This window comes from Myxocyprinus asiaticus, chromosome 14, assembly GCF_019703515.2.
Source record: "Myxocyprinus asiaticus isolate MX2 ecotype Aquarium Trade chromosome 14, UBuf_Myxa_2, whole genome shotgun sequence".
In the NCBI taxonomy this organism is placed as follows: Eukaryota; Metazoa; Chordata; class Actinopteri; order Cypriniformes; family Catostomidae; genus Myxocyprinus; species Myxocyprinus asiaticus.
The window spans coordinates 22,431,685-22,446,393 of NC_059357.1; the positions used below are offsets into that span (position 1 = coordinate 22,431,685).

General features: G+C 39.2%; 1 protein-coding gene across 1 annotated transcript in view; it reads left to right on the top strand.

The window, feature by feature from the left end:
* The window catches only part of LOC127452313 (histone-lysine N-methyltransferase SETD1A-like), a 47,608-nt gene extending 33,835 nt beyond the window's left edge, over positions 1-13,773 (top strand). The window contains 2 exon segments of the mRNA XM_051717705.1: positions 8,964-9,101; positions 11,502-13,773. Of these exon segments, the coding sequence (XP_051573665.1) occupies positions 8,964-9,101; positions 11,502-11,675 (312 nt within the window). The 3' untranslated portion in view covers positions 11,676-13,773.
* Positions 13,774-14,709: the final 936 nt, after the last annotated feature.

Here is a 14,709-nt window from a genome sequence, read left to right on the forward strand (position 1 = left end):
ATTCATCTGGAGTCTGGATTTGGGAATAAAGAACATTTATTGCAATGGAAATGCGTCAAACACTACTCAAAATAGCAGAGAATAAAATCCACTCTGAGCTTTGAGACTAAATAGCACAATACATAGATCTTCATGAAAAAGTCAAACTTAACCATGTTCTTAACCAATGGAAAATATGTAATTTAAGTGCCAAACCTGATATGTGCTCTGCCCAGGAAGGTTCACATTTCCAGCGAACGCTATTATTGTCATGTGAAGTTTCTCTGCTGCAGTTTATTTACCTCCTCGGGATGCTTTGATTTTTAAATGGTGTAGCATTTAACTTGTGGAATTGTCTGCACACCAGAGCAAAAGTTAAAAAACATTGGCTTACCATTTACAGTTGAAGTCAGAAGTTTACATACACCTAAGGCAAATACAACTCCTGGCAAAAATTATGGAATCACCACATTTAGAGGTTGTTCACCCAGCTTTTAATTCGTAGCAAATAAACAAATCACAGATATGACACAATGGTTTTTTTTTTTTTTTTTTTTTTTTTTTTGCTTAATAGCTGAACATTCTGGCTTCCTGAAGCATCCCTCAAACAAATTAAATTATATTATTTTCCATATCAAGTAGAGGAAGAAAATATGGAATCCATAAATTTTCAATCGGATTGAGATCCGGATTGTTTGCTGGCCATGTCATTAAGTTGACATGCCTTTCCTGAAGAAAAGCTTTTACACTCATTGCTCTGTGGCAAGATGCATTATCATCCTGAAAAACGACTTCTTCATCACCAAACCTATTTTCTATTGATGGAATGAGAAAAGTGTCCAAAATTTCAATGTACACCTGTGCATTGACTGTTGAGGTAATGATTGCCATCTCCACTGGTCCTTTACCTGACATGCAACCCCATATCATAAATGATTGGGGAAATTTGATTGTTTTCTTCAGGCAGTCATCTTTATATGTTTCATTAGAACTGCACCAGACAAAAGTTCCAGCATCATCGCCTTGGCCAATACAGATTTGTGATTCATCACTGAATATCACTTTCATCCAATCATCCACACTCCATGATTGCTTCTCTTTAGCCCACTGTAGCCTTGTTTTTTCTGTTTAGGTGTTAGTGTTGATTTTCTTTTGGCTTTTCTATATGTAAATCCCATTTCATTCAGCTGATTTCTTAGTTCTGTCACAAACATTGACTCCTATTTCCACCCATTTGTTTTTCATTTGTTTTGTTGTGCATTTTCTATTTTCAAGGCATATTGCCCTGAGTTTTCTATCCTGATGCTTTGGCGTCTTCCTTGGTCTACCTGTATGTTTTGCTTTTATAACCTTCCCATTTTGTTTATACTTTCACCAAATTTTAGACACGGCTTATTTTGCCACACTCCATGTTGGATTTCCTCCTTGGAGTTTTATAATCCTTTCCATTGTTTCGGTTGACAATTCTCTTGTTGGGGCCATGTTTCCTTTCAATTAGCCAACAGCTTGTTAAGGTCTGTAAGCACTCTCTTTTAACTGCAGACTAATATGCATTTTTAGACTTGTGCCGGTATTTGTTTTAGAAATGCAAATTACAAGGTGATTCCATAATGTTTTCCTCTACTTGTTCTGGAAAAACATATGCTATTAATTAATGTAATTTAATTTGTTTGAGGGATGTTTCACAAAGCCAGAATGTTCAGCTATTAAACAAAAATTGTTTTGTGTCATTTCTATGATTTGTTTATTTGCTGTAAAGTAAAAAAGCTGGGTGAACATCCTCTTAAGTGTGGTGATTCCATACTTTTTGCCAGGGGGTTATACATTTAAACTTCGTTTTTCACAATTCCTGACATTTTAATCATAGAAAACATTCCCTGTCTTAGGTCAGTTAGGATCACTACTTTATTTTAAGAATGTGAAATGTCAGAATAGTAGTAGAGAGAATTATTTATTTCAGCATTTATTTCTTTCATCACATTCCCAGTGGGTCAGAGGTTTACATACACTTTGTTAGTATTTGGTAGCATTGCCTTTAAATTGTTTAACTTGGGTCAAACATTTTGGGTACCCTTCCACAAGCTTCTCACAATAAGTTGCTGGAATTTTGGCCCATTCCTCCAGACAGAACTGGTGTAACTGAGTCAGGTTTGTAGGCCTCCTTGCTCGCACACACTTTTTCAGTTCTGCCCACATATTTTCTATCGGATCAGTATGCACCGTATGGAGTAGAAGTGTTTTTCTGTGCTCCTCTTCATATTCCAGATAATTTGGTCATTCACTTAATGTTAAATTATTTTGCTGGCATTACCCATTCTCTACACCTAAGAGATGCAGAATGACAGCCAAAGGGCGAAAGAAGCTGGATAAAACCTCAAATGAGATTGATGGTCAACTGCCCTCAGAGCTAACAGAGCAGGCCGCTGTACCCTTGGAGTCTGGTAACTAGGCTGACGCGGAATCTACAAAAATCTTCTAATGCAATAAGGAGTATGAACAAGACGATGTCCAATCGATTTGACCATTTAAAGGCATCTTTGGCATCTACCCAAGCACCTTTGTTTAGCCTCGGGGACCGAATAAAGGAGGTGGAAAGGGCTAGCTCCAACTATGACTGCCGCCTCTCACTCGTGCATGAAAATACGGTCAGAGAACATAGCTCTCCACCTGAAAGTGATCGACCTGGAGGCTCGCTCCAGGCGGCAGAATATCAAAATTGTTGGCCTACTTGAGAAGATCGAGAACGGGCGCCCGACAGAGTTCCTGAAGAAGTTCACCCCTGACCTGCTGGGTGCTAGCAACTTCCTCAGGTTGCTGGATGTGGATCGAGCACACCAACTGGGGGGAGCTCTCCGGAGAAGTTGCGAGACCACGCGTAATGATAGCTCGGATTCATAATTTCAAAACAAAGTATACTACTACTACTACTGACTCGCCAGCAGTTTCATCTGCGCTACAAAGGCAGACCGATTCACTTCTTTCCTGACCTCCTGGCAGAGAAAATGAAGCAGCGTCAGGCTTTTGACTATGTCCGAAAATGACTCCGGGATGCCGGCATGAGGAGGGGCTTCATTTGACTGGCACGACTGTGCGTCACCCATGGTACCTCTGATAAGGTGTTTTCTTCTCCGGTGAAGCTGTGGCTTTTACTGAGTCTCTGACTTGAACACTAATTAACCATACGCCGGCATGGCATATTCTGGTATGTGACTTTTTATTCTGCAATTACTCAGATTGGGACATTTGCATGACCGTTTTTCTTGTTTATAAGCATCTGTTCATACTATTGGAGAGGGAGCAGCAGGGCTCTTTTGTTAATTTAGCTGCAGTTTAGCTGTTCCGATGGTCCGGCAACCCCTAAGTGAATCTGTGAAATGTGTGCTCTCTCACTTTGTTTGGGAAAGTGGGACGGGGGTAATATTTTTATTGTTCTTCTTTGTTTTACTCTTATCAGTGTTCTACAAGTGTGTACATTGGCTCTTTTCAAACTCGGTATGCATCCTAGTTTACCTCCTAGGAGTGGCAGCATTTTTGTTTACCAGCTGGAGTGCGTGGCCTGGAATGTGCTCAAAAACGAGCTAAAGTGTTTACCCATTTAAAATCTCTGTCTGCTGATGTCATGTACTTGCAAGAGAAACATCACACCCACAAAAGAGAAGTTGATTAGATGCAGCTGGGTCGGCCAGATCTTTCAGTCCACGTTCTCCAGTAAAGCACGAGGAGTGCTTTTAGACATTTAGACATGTTTCCACTGTGAGCAATTCAAATGGCCGATATGTCCTGGTAACTGGCTACATATATTAATTTCTTGTTACACTCCTCAATGTATATGGACCAAACTTTGATGACCCAACTTTCTTTAGTAAGATATTTAATTTACCGTCTGATCTCTCTGATACACCTGTGGTTATAGGTGGTGATTTTAACTGTGTGCTTGATAATTTTTTGGACAGGTCGGCCCAAATAAGCCAACTGCCTTCTGCTTCCACAGCTTTAAATAACCTAATGACTTCCACGAATCTGGTTGATATTTGCAGACTGAGGTATCCCACAGATAGAGACAACTTTTTTTTTTTCTTTTTTTTTTCTTTTTTTTTTCTCACAAAGACACGAGTCCTTTTAGAGAATAGATTATTTCTTACTCAACTCTAAACTGATATCTAATGTTATCGCTTCAAATTATCACAATATTTTAATATGATCATTCTCTGACCTCACTGGTTCTCGACCTTAACCATAAGCAGCAGCAGTATAACTAGCGCTTTTGTCCTTCCCTCAAGATTTCGGAATTCCTGGAGACCAATGACAACTCGGATGACACAGACTCCACTTTGTGGGAAACTTTTAAGGCCGTGATTAGTGGACATAACATTTCTTTTGTATCTTCGATAAAATCTTTGCCTCTTAGAAATTGAAAGTGAATTATCTCAGTTGGAACCCACCTATATATCTTCCGCCAGCCCTTCCATCTTACAGAATATTCTTAAACTGAAGTATGAATATAACACCAGTTTATCTGGCCAGGTATGGGATCAACTCTTTAAGATAAGTCAAAAACATTTTGAGCTGGGGGAAAAGCCCCATAAGTTACTGACTTGACAGCTTAGAGGCTTACAAGCTAATAGAGCTATACACAAAATCACATCAAAATCTGGGGACATAGTTATTGATCCTAAGGGTATAAATTATTGTTTAGAGAATATTATGAACAGTTATACACGTCGAAGGCAAAAGGGGACATTTCTGATTGGCTGGGACATTTGAATCTCCCTAAGTTGAGCGATGCTGCCTGAGAGGCCTTAAACTCTGACATCACTATTCCAGAGATTTTCGATGCTATAAAATCCTTTCCCAGTGGCAAGACAGCAGGCCCAGATGGTTTTGGTATTGAACTGTACAAAAAGTATTCTGGGGAGTTGGCTCCCCTTCTGTTGAGGATGTGTTTATTCATTCAGAATCTGGAAATTTCCTGGCACATTATATGAAGCCAATATTCCATTAATTCTAAAAGAGGGTAGGGACTAGACTGAGCCTTCATCTTTTCATCCTATTGCATTATTGAACTCTGACATTAAAATCTTTACGAAGTTGTTAGCAAACAGATTAAATAAATACATTTCATCTATTCTCCAGGCGGACCAAACAGGCTTTATCCATAATAGATTTTTTAACTTTAGAAGATTAATGAACATAATGTTTCATAAGTGTAAGGTGGCTGCTCTTTGCTTAGACGTAGAGTTACAATGTATGCTCACCCAACTTACTCCATTCTCACAAACCAGGAAAGATCAAAATCGTTTTTATTACATCGTGGGACATGCCAGAGCTGTCCCTTCAGCCCGGTGCTTTTTGCAGTCGCTATCAAGCCCCTCACAATTAGTATTAGGAATCATCCATCTATTGAATCTGTACAATTAGGGAACATAGACTATCACATCTCCCTATATGCGGATGACGTTGTTCTTTTCTTATTGCATCCTGAGCAGTCTATCCACATTTTGCTAGATCATATAAAGTATTTTGGTGAAGTCCCTGGTTATACAATTAATTGGCAGAAGAGTGAATTTATGCCCTTGAGTGCCAATCTTAACACTAGATTTCTGCACAATCTCCCCTTTAAAATTAAATCGGAGTAGTTCTGCCAAAAAAACAAAAACAATATTTTTTTAAGATGAATTTTCTTCAGAGAGGGGAAGAACTGAAGTGGGATATTGACAAATGAAGGACCCTTCCTCTTTCTATGGTGGGCCATATAAATGCCATCAAAATGATCTCTCTGCCCAGATTCTTGTACCTCTTTCAAAACCTACCCATCTTTCTAACAAGGACTCAGTAATCATGCCTTTTATCAGGGGCTTTAAAGCTCACTGAATATCAAAAATACATTTACAAAAGCCAAGACAGAAAGGTGGACTAGGGCTCCTGTGCTTCTTGCATTATTACTGGGCAGCGAATGCAAGGGTCCATGTCTACTGGCAGGAAGATTACAGAATGGAAATCCCTACCGATACTCCCCCCTGGGTTGCCATTAAAAAGAATTGTCAAAAACAGCTCACTTTCAGCACTCCTTTTTTCAACACCCAGATTGCCTGCAACCATTAAGGTGGACAACTTAATCATTTTGAATTGCTTGAAAATATGGCAGCAAATTAAGAAGGGCTGCAGACTGCCTGGCACTTCTGTTCACACTCCAGTATATCACAATCACAACCCCCCCCCCCCCCCCCGATCCATCTCGGATGCAACTTTTGACAGTGAGAGGCTAAAAGGTATAGTCACTTTGAAAGATTTGTATATCAATAAACATTTTGCTTTATTTACGCAGTGAAAAAACATTTCCGAAACATTTCTTTCTAACACTTAGAGATTAGAAATGATGTACATCATTCGGTGCCTAACTTTTAGTCTCTCCCTAAAGAAAGAAGGATTTATAAGCTTTTGTTGGGCCCACCTGACTCCAAAAACTTGGTTTCAGACTTTGTAAATGTATTTTCCAAAAAAGTGAATTATGCCAAGTATTCTCTAAAAAATGCTTGGGAGGAGGAACTGAGTATACAGATTGGGGATGATGTTAGGGAGGAGAGCCTTGGCAGAATCCGATCTTGTTCTATTAATACCAGGCATCAATTAATCCAATTCAAGGTGATGCATAGACTTCGTTATTCAAAAACTAAATTGCATAGAATTTTTCCCACCATCTCTTTTTTTGTGTGACCAATGTAAATCTGCTGAATGCTCTCTGACCCACCTTTTCTGGACATGCCCAAAACTCTGCTATTTCTAGTGTGACACATTCAAGTGGTTTTCTGACATGTATGGCTGTATGTTTGAACCTGACCCAGAGATTGCATTATTTTGGTATTCTCTTTGCCTACTAAACCACAGTGCAAAGCACTATTATGTATGGAATGGTTACTGCCAAGAAGGTAATTCTAAGGCTCTGGAAGTCAAATACTGTCCCTCAGTTTAAGACCTGGTTGAGTGAGCTCATTGGTAAATTACACATGGAGAGAGTATCTGAAATACATATCGGAATATGGCATAATAGGTAACCTTGATAAATTCTCTGGTATATGGCAGCCATTTCTGGATCACCTTGCCCAGTGCAATGCTGACCCTGACCGGCAACGAAGCACATAGGGTGCTGCCCACCTCTTATTGAGTGCTTGTGCTAAGATATGCTGTGCTACTGATTTAGTAGCATATCTCAATACTTTCTTAAATATGCCCAGGTTGTTCTCTGGGTTTGTTTTTGGTTTTTATTTAGTTTTTCTTCTTTGATTTGTGATTGTTGTATAATGGAAAATCCTTAAATATTATACAAACAAAACATTTGTTTTAATGACTTCAACCTAAGTGTATGTAAACTTCTGAATTCAACTGTATCAAGTGCTGAAACGTAGTGAAAAAAAATCTGGAATCATATGTAACAGTCCCATGAAGTCCTCTTTACAAACTGAACTTAGATGTGGTAAATGGTTAAAGATGTCCGCCCAACACATTTTCAGAAAAACAGCGCAGACGCACCCTAGAACATTTTTGAATGACCCCAAACTTGCCCTATCCTTGAAAAACTGACTTGAACCTGGCCCAAAGCCTAGGTCCCGTTGGCTTCTGTTCAAGTTGAAGACCTCTATTCCACGTGTAGAATAACTGAATAATGATTTTGGTATTCGAAAACAGGCGTGAAGAATGGTTAACCAAAAATAATGACTATCCGTGCACATCCCTAATACACACATCACGATTCAATACATTGTGATGCATCATGATATCATAAGTGGATCGCCATTGTTAATGATCAAAACATTTTTTAAATAATGTAAATTTAATTTTAAAAGGGTAAATATAATTAAATTATACCCCTTTAAACTAAGCCAGTTTCAGAGTTTCTGCCTATTAGACGACCTGCTGCTTCTGAATGCTCTAGGTGTGTAAATCGCAAGTTTCATCACAATACGATCTTATATTTATTCACTTAGCCAACGATCCGATGTTTGCTGAAGCCTCAAATTATCTCTCAAATGCATCCAAAATATAATTTTGAATATTTTGAGCTCTCTGAAAAGTGCAAATCCAGTATTCAAATTGGGACATACACAACAAAAGGTACTTCAGTTGTTGAAAAAAATTTGATTATCAATCATTTGATGACAGCTCATTTGCCTTGTGGAATGAGGTAAACACTACAATGACAATTTGTCATCTCTTCAATAATTAAGTCTTTCAATCCAAAATACATACATACCCACTGACAGGAGTATGTGCTATCCGTGTTTTTTCTTGGCTACATCTTCCACATCTGTAATTTTGTTACAGTTTATTGTCATAAAAGTTAGTAAGGGTGTTTATGTGAATATGTGAAAAGTCTTGTAATTGATGTTGAGGCAGGGCAGCTGTTTTCTCTTTCCCTCATCAGCACTGTTCAATATATTGCAGCTGTTTAGCCGTTTGAATTGCTAATTTGGTTGAAGCATGATTTAATCGCACATGTGAGCTGCTCTTTGCTATCCTGTCACCAGAGCTCGCAATTCAAGGGAAGAACGGTTGATGCGTGCGCACAGATAGTGCTGAACGCAACTTCAGGCTTCCATCACACCGCGCACATCTGTGTCCCACATGAGAAACATATTTAGCGCTTATAAAGTGAGATATATATTGTAAGATTGATGCATCCCTGTCCGAAATGCGTACGGATGTGGCTGGCATTAGTATCAAAATATAGGTGCATCTTAAAAAATATACTTTGATGTTTACGTGCTGCATCGATGACATCGCATCATTGGTTATTTAATCGATGCATCAATCCAGAGCGATGGATCATTACACCCCTAGAATGCACACACAAAAATACACACCATAAATATTGATATAATATTGTGAGAAATAGCACAATATATTTTGATAAATGATTGTATTGACACAACCCTATTCAAGTCACATGCTTTTATGTGTTGGTTTTAATAAACTTTGTGTGTTGCCAGATGGTGGCTGATAATCGGGAGAAGCGCTACGCTCAAGAAGGCATTGGAAGCAGCTACCTTTTCCGTGTCGACCATGACACCATCATTGATGCCACAAAGTGTGGCAATTTGGCTCGATTTATTAACCACTGCTGCACAGTAAGTACACTCATTGAAATAAATGCATGTCCAAATATCTCTTTAGGTTTAAGCATGTGACCTCTGACAAGCAAATGGCTGCCACTCCCACTGTGAACAGCTGCATGCGTCTAGCATGTAGTTCCATTATCAGAGAAAATTTGCATTAAACTGAAAGGCTCCTGGAAAGTTGCAGTTAAGTTCAGCAGGGTTAATCAAAGTTATCTCTTGTAGTCTGTTTCTCCTACCCATTTGATCCATGCCTGTTAATCACTGATGAATGTAAAGAGATTATTATAGATGATCTGCCTGGTGGATTAGAGTTGTTTTTGCTTAAAGTTTAGGTTCCTTAAATGATGCCTAAAATGGACCATAATGGTAGTTGAAGCTCAAGTCTTAATCATGTCTCAGTTAATAGTCAACTGTGAGACTTTCATACAGATGTGCTCAAAAGTTTGCATACCCTGGCAGAAATTGTGAAATGTTGGCATTGATTTTGAAAATATGACTGATCATGCAAAAAAAAACTGACTTTTATTTAAGGATAGTGATCATATGAAGCCATTTATTATCACATAGTTGTTTGGCTCCTTTTTAAATCACAATGATAACAGAAATCACCCAAATGGCCCTGATCAAAAGTTTACATACCCTTGAATGTTTGGTCTTGTTACAGACACACAAGGTGACACACACAGGTTTAAATGGCAATTAAAGGTTAATTTCCCACACCTGTGGCTTTTTAAATTGCAATTAGTGTCTGTGTATAAATAGTCAACGAGTTTGTTAGCTCTCACGTGGATGCACTGAGCAGGCTAGATACTGAGCCATGGGGAGCAGAAAAGAACTGTCAAAAGACCTGTGTAACAAGGTAATGGAACTTTATAAAAATGGAAAAGGATATAAAAAGATATCCAAAGCCTTGAAAATGCCAGTCAGTACTGTTCAGTCACTTATTAAGAAGTGGAAAATTCAGGGATCTTGATACCAAGCCAAGGTAAGGTAGACCAAGAAAGATTTCACCCACAACTGCCAGAGGAATTGTTCGGGATACAAAGAAAAACCCACAGGTAACCTCAGGAGAAATACAGGCTGCTCTGGAAAAAGACGGTGTGGTTGTTTCAAGGAGCACAATACGACGATACTTGAACAAAAATGAGCTGCATGGTCGAGTTGCCAGAAAGAAGCCTTTACTGCGCCAATACCACAAAAAAGCCCAGTTACAATATGCCCACACCTTAACAGGCCTCACAGCTTCTAGCACACTGTAATTTGGAGTGACGAGACCAAAATAGAGCTTTACGGTCACAACCATAAGCGCTATGTTTGGAGAGGGGTCAACAAGGCCTATAGTGAAAAGAATACCATCCCCGCTGTGAAGCATGGTGGTGGTTCACTGATGTTTTGTGGGTTTGTGAGCTCTAAAGGCACGGGGAATCTTGTGAAAATTGATGGCAAGATGAATGCAGCATGTTATCAGAAAATACTGGCAGACAATTTGCATTCTTCTGCATGAAAGCTGCACATGGGACGCTCTTGGACTTTCCAGCACGACAGTGACCCTAAGCACAAGGCCAAGTTGACCCTCCAGTGGTTACAGCAGAAAAAGGTGAAGGTTCTGGAGTGGCCATCACAGTCTCCTGACCTTAATATCATCGAGCCACGCTGGGGAGATCTCAAACGTGCGGTTCATGCAAGACGACCAAAGACTTTGCATGACCTGGAGGCATTTTGCCAAGACGAATGGGCAGCTATACCACCTGCAAGAATTTGGGGCCTCAGACAACTATTACAAAAGACTGCACGCTGTCATTGATGCTAAAGGGGGCAATACACAGTATTAAGAACTAAGGGTATGCAGACTTTTGAACAGGGGTCATTTCATTTTTTTTCTTTGTTGCCATGCTTTGTTTTAGGATTGTCCCATTCTGTTATAACCTACAGTTGAATATGAATCCCATAAGAAATAAAAGAAATGTGTTTTGCCTGCTCACTCATGTTTTCTTTAAAAATGGTACATATATTACCAGTTCTCCAAGGGTATGCAAACTTTTGCGCACAACTGTACATTGATTTCACCTAAAAGTGTAATACTGTGGCTCTGTTTTACATTGTTTGTGAAAGTCAAGAAAGGACATGTATTGTTCTCACTTCATCTGTGAATGGAATTTATGATTTCACCTTATGTGATCATCCCCTCTAGCAAGAGTAACCATACAATAAGCTTGCTTTTTTTTTTTTTGGGGGGGGGCACATTCCCAGTAGAGCTCTGTAGGAAAACGGTATAAAAAAACAAAATAATAATTCCATATTTAGTTCCAAAGACCTGCTGCAGTGTCTCCAAGGGAACATAATTAAATGCATTAAGTTCATATTTATTCATCGTTTTATTTACGGTTTCATGTACTTTTACTTTCACAGCCCAACTGCTACGCCAAAGTGATCACCATCGAGTCCCAGAAGAAAATAGTCATATACTCCAAGCAGCCTATTGGTGTGAACGAGGAGATCACATATGATTACAAGTTCCCTATTGAAGAGAATAAAATTCCGTGCCTGTGTGGGACAGAGAACTGCAGAGGAACCCTCAACTAGTCCTTGCCAATCAACTTTGCCGGCCCACAAGCTACTTTTCTCTGAGCGCACAGATGTTGGTAGTGTAATGCGAGAACATTTGGTCCAACTCTAAAAAAGTTTCTTCAACATGCGTACATACAGACTGTCTAACTGTAAGAGACACACCCAGTCTCCCATGAAGGGTTCTTGGATTGAATGTTCAGCTGTAAACAGCCCAGGGTCACTGGGATGTCAGCACTGCCAGAACATCTTGAGTTATACCTCTAAAATAGTTTTGTCTTCACCTCTAAAGTAGTGTTTTCTGTTCCTGACCAGGCCCTTATCTAATTTATTTCTTCCACATGCAGCTGTGTTTGGTGATATCATTTCGCGAAGGTCTATGCTTCGAAGTACAACTGATAAGCTGATTAAATAACTGTGCACACATATATTCCGCTCATGTATGCACAACATTTGACAGTGGCAAACACCCTTAAAGTGTTTTTTTTTTTGTTTTTTGTTTTTTTTAAAACAGAGGCTTTTTCAAAGGCAACTTACAAAGACCTACAGACACGGATGTAAGACTTTTGCACCCCAGTCATAAGAGAGAGTACTGATTTTGGTTATTGTAGTATATTTACTATCCCTGTTCTTCTCACTTTTCCAGTGAATTTATGCATTCATGTAGACCAGAGCACTCTATTGCTGTACCCTCTTCAGATTAACAGTATAGAATCAGGTCAGCCTATTTTTAATATGGAGCAGTTCTGGCACACTCGCTCTCTGGGATATTTCTGATTCTGAACGATCTTAATGAAAGATGTCCCTCTTGCCAACATGACTGTAGTGCTGGTATTCTAAAACTATATAGTATTTACGATATGTTACATTGTACATGGTTATTTTAGTCTATTTTCTTAAGTTGAAATAATCATGTTAACTATAATTTAAATACATACCTTACATGAATGATAGCCATTTTTCCTTAATTCATCCATAGTTTTTAGCCATATAAAGAGGACAGGTTGGGTGAGGCAGTCTTTTTTTGTCTGTGCTCATTATGTGCACATTAGTATTTTAGCAAGAGGATATAAAAGGATGAAATTGTTTTTTCTTCTGCTTTGTATTTTTGTGGTCCATTGAAGTTGAGACTTGTTCATCAGAAATGTGGAAGAATAGAGGATATTTTTAGAGATCATGCACTCTACTTTGGGACAAGTTACTCTGGCGAAGAACATTTGAAAAATGTATACCGTCTCATCTGTAATTTATAAAAGATTTAAAAGAGCCAAGTTTAGCGTTTTGCAAATGGTGCCGCATTAAGTGCATAATCTAAAACAATTTGGATGTCCCCAAGTCCCCCAAGAGATAAAAGCACGTAGGAAGATTAACTAGAATGGGTGATGTATGTTGATCTGTCCTCTCTTATTATTGGTGTCTCTCTCGCTCTTTGCCAGTAAATGTCAGAAAAGTTGACATGTCTCTTACACCCTTCCCTTTTTCAACTTTGAGGGCCTTGCTAGCATTCTTTTCCTTTGAGATGAAGACCTGTAAAATATGTAGATTTATTGCAGTCTTTCAGTAAAAATGTATTCACTGAAGCATAACCATAATTTTTTTTTTTGAAAAGGACAAAAAAAAGTTTAAAGAATAACATGTAAATATTGTAGAGGTGTTTGTTTCTCGTAGAAACACACTGGTTCTAGTCTGTAAATATGTTCATCCTTTTCCTACTTACCATTGCAGGAATATAATTGTACATACCTATCATTCAGTTATCTTATTTTTGGTTTTGTTGTCTCCCCCCCCTTTAATTTGACTTAAAGTTTTAATATTATTTGCAATATTTCTCTTGTATTAATGCGTTGGACCCTTTATTAATGGTGCATTAAAATATTTTTTAAAAAATTTATGCTGCTCGGTTTTTTTTTTGTTTTGTTTTTTTGTTTGAAAAGAGTGAATGCATCTATGTTGCACGTGAAAGGCGATGACCTGCACTCCTTAAATAGAGATACAGTGCATCCGGAAAGTATTCACAGTGCTTCACTTTTTCCACATTTTGTTATGTTACAGCCTTATTCCAAAATGGATTAAATTCATTATTTTCCTCAAAATTCTACAAACAATACCCCATAATGACAATGTGAAAGAAGTTTGTTTGAAATCTTTGCAAATTTATTAAAAATAAAAAACAATCACATGTACATAAGTATTCACAGCCTTTGCTCAATACTTTGTTGAAGCACCTTTGGCACCAATTACAGCCTCAAGTCTTTTTGAGTATGATGCTACAAGCTTGGCACACCTATTTTTGGGCAGTTTCTCCCATTCTTCTTTGCAGGACCTTTCAAGCTCCATCAGGTTGGATGGGGAGCGTCGGTGCACAGCCATTTTCAGATCTCTCCAGAGATGTTCAATCGGGTTCTGGCTGGGCCACTCAAGGACATTCACAGAGTTGTCCCGGAGCCACTCCTTTGTTATCTTGGCTGTGTGCTTCGGGTTGTTGTCCTGTTGGAAGATGAACCTTCACCCCAGTCTGAGGTCCAGAGCACTCTGGAGCAGGTTTTCATCAAGAATGTCTCTGTACATTGCTGCATTCATCTTTCCCTCGATCCTGACTAGTCTCCCAGTTCCTGCCGCTGAAAAACATCCCCACAGCATGATGCTGCTGCCAACACCATGCTTCACTGTAGGGATGGTATTGGCCAGGTGATGAGTGGTGCCTGGTTTCCTCCAGACATGACGCTTGCCATTCAGGCCAAAGAGTTCAATCTTTGTTTCATCAGACCAGAGAATTTTGTTTCTCATGGTCTGAGAGTCCTTCAGGTGCCTTTTGGCAAACTCCAGGCGGGCTGTCATGTGCCTTTTACTGAGGAGTGGCTTCCGTCTGGCCACTCTACCATACAGGCCTGATTGGTGGAGTGCTGCAGAGATGGTTGTTCTTCTGGAAGGTTCTCCCCGCTCCACAGAGAAACGCTGGAGCTGTCAGAGTGACCATCAGGTTCTTGGTCACCTCCCTGACTAAGGCCCTTCTCCCCGATTGCTTTGGCCAGGCGGCCAGCTCTAGGAAGAG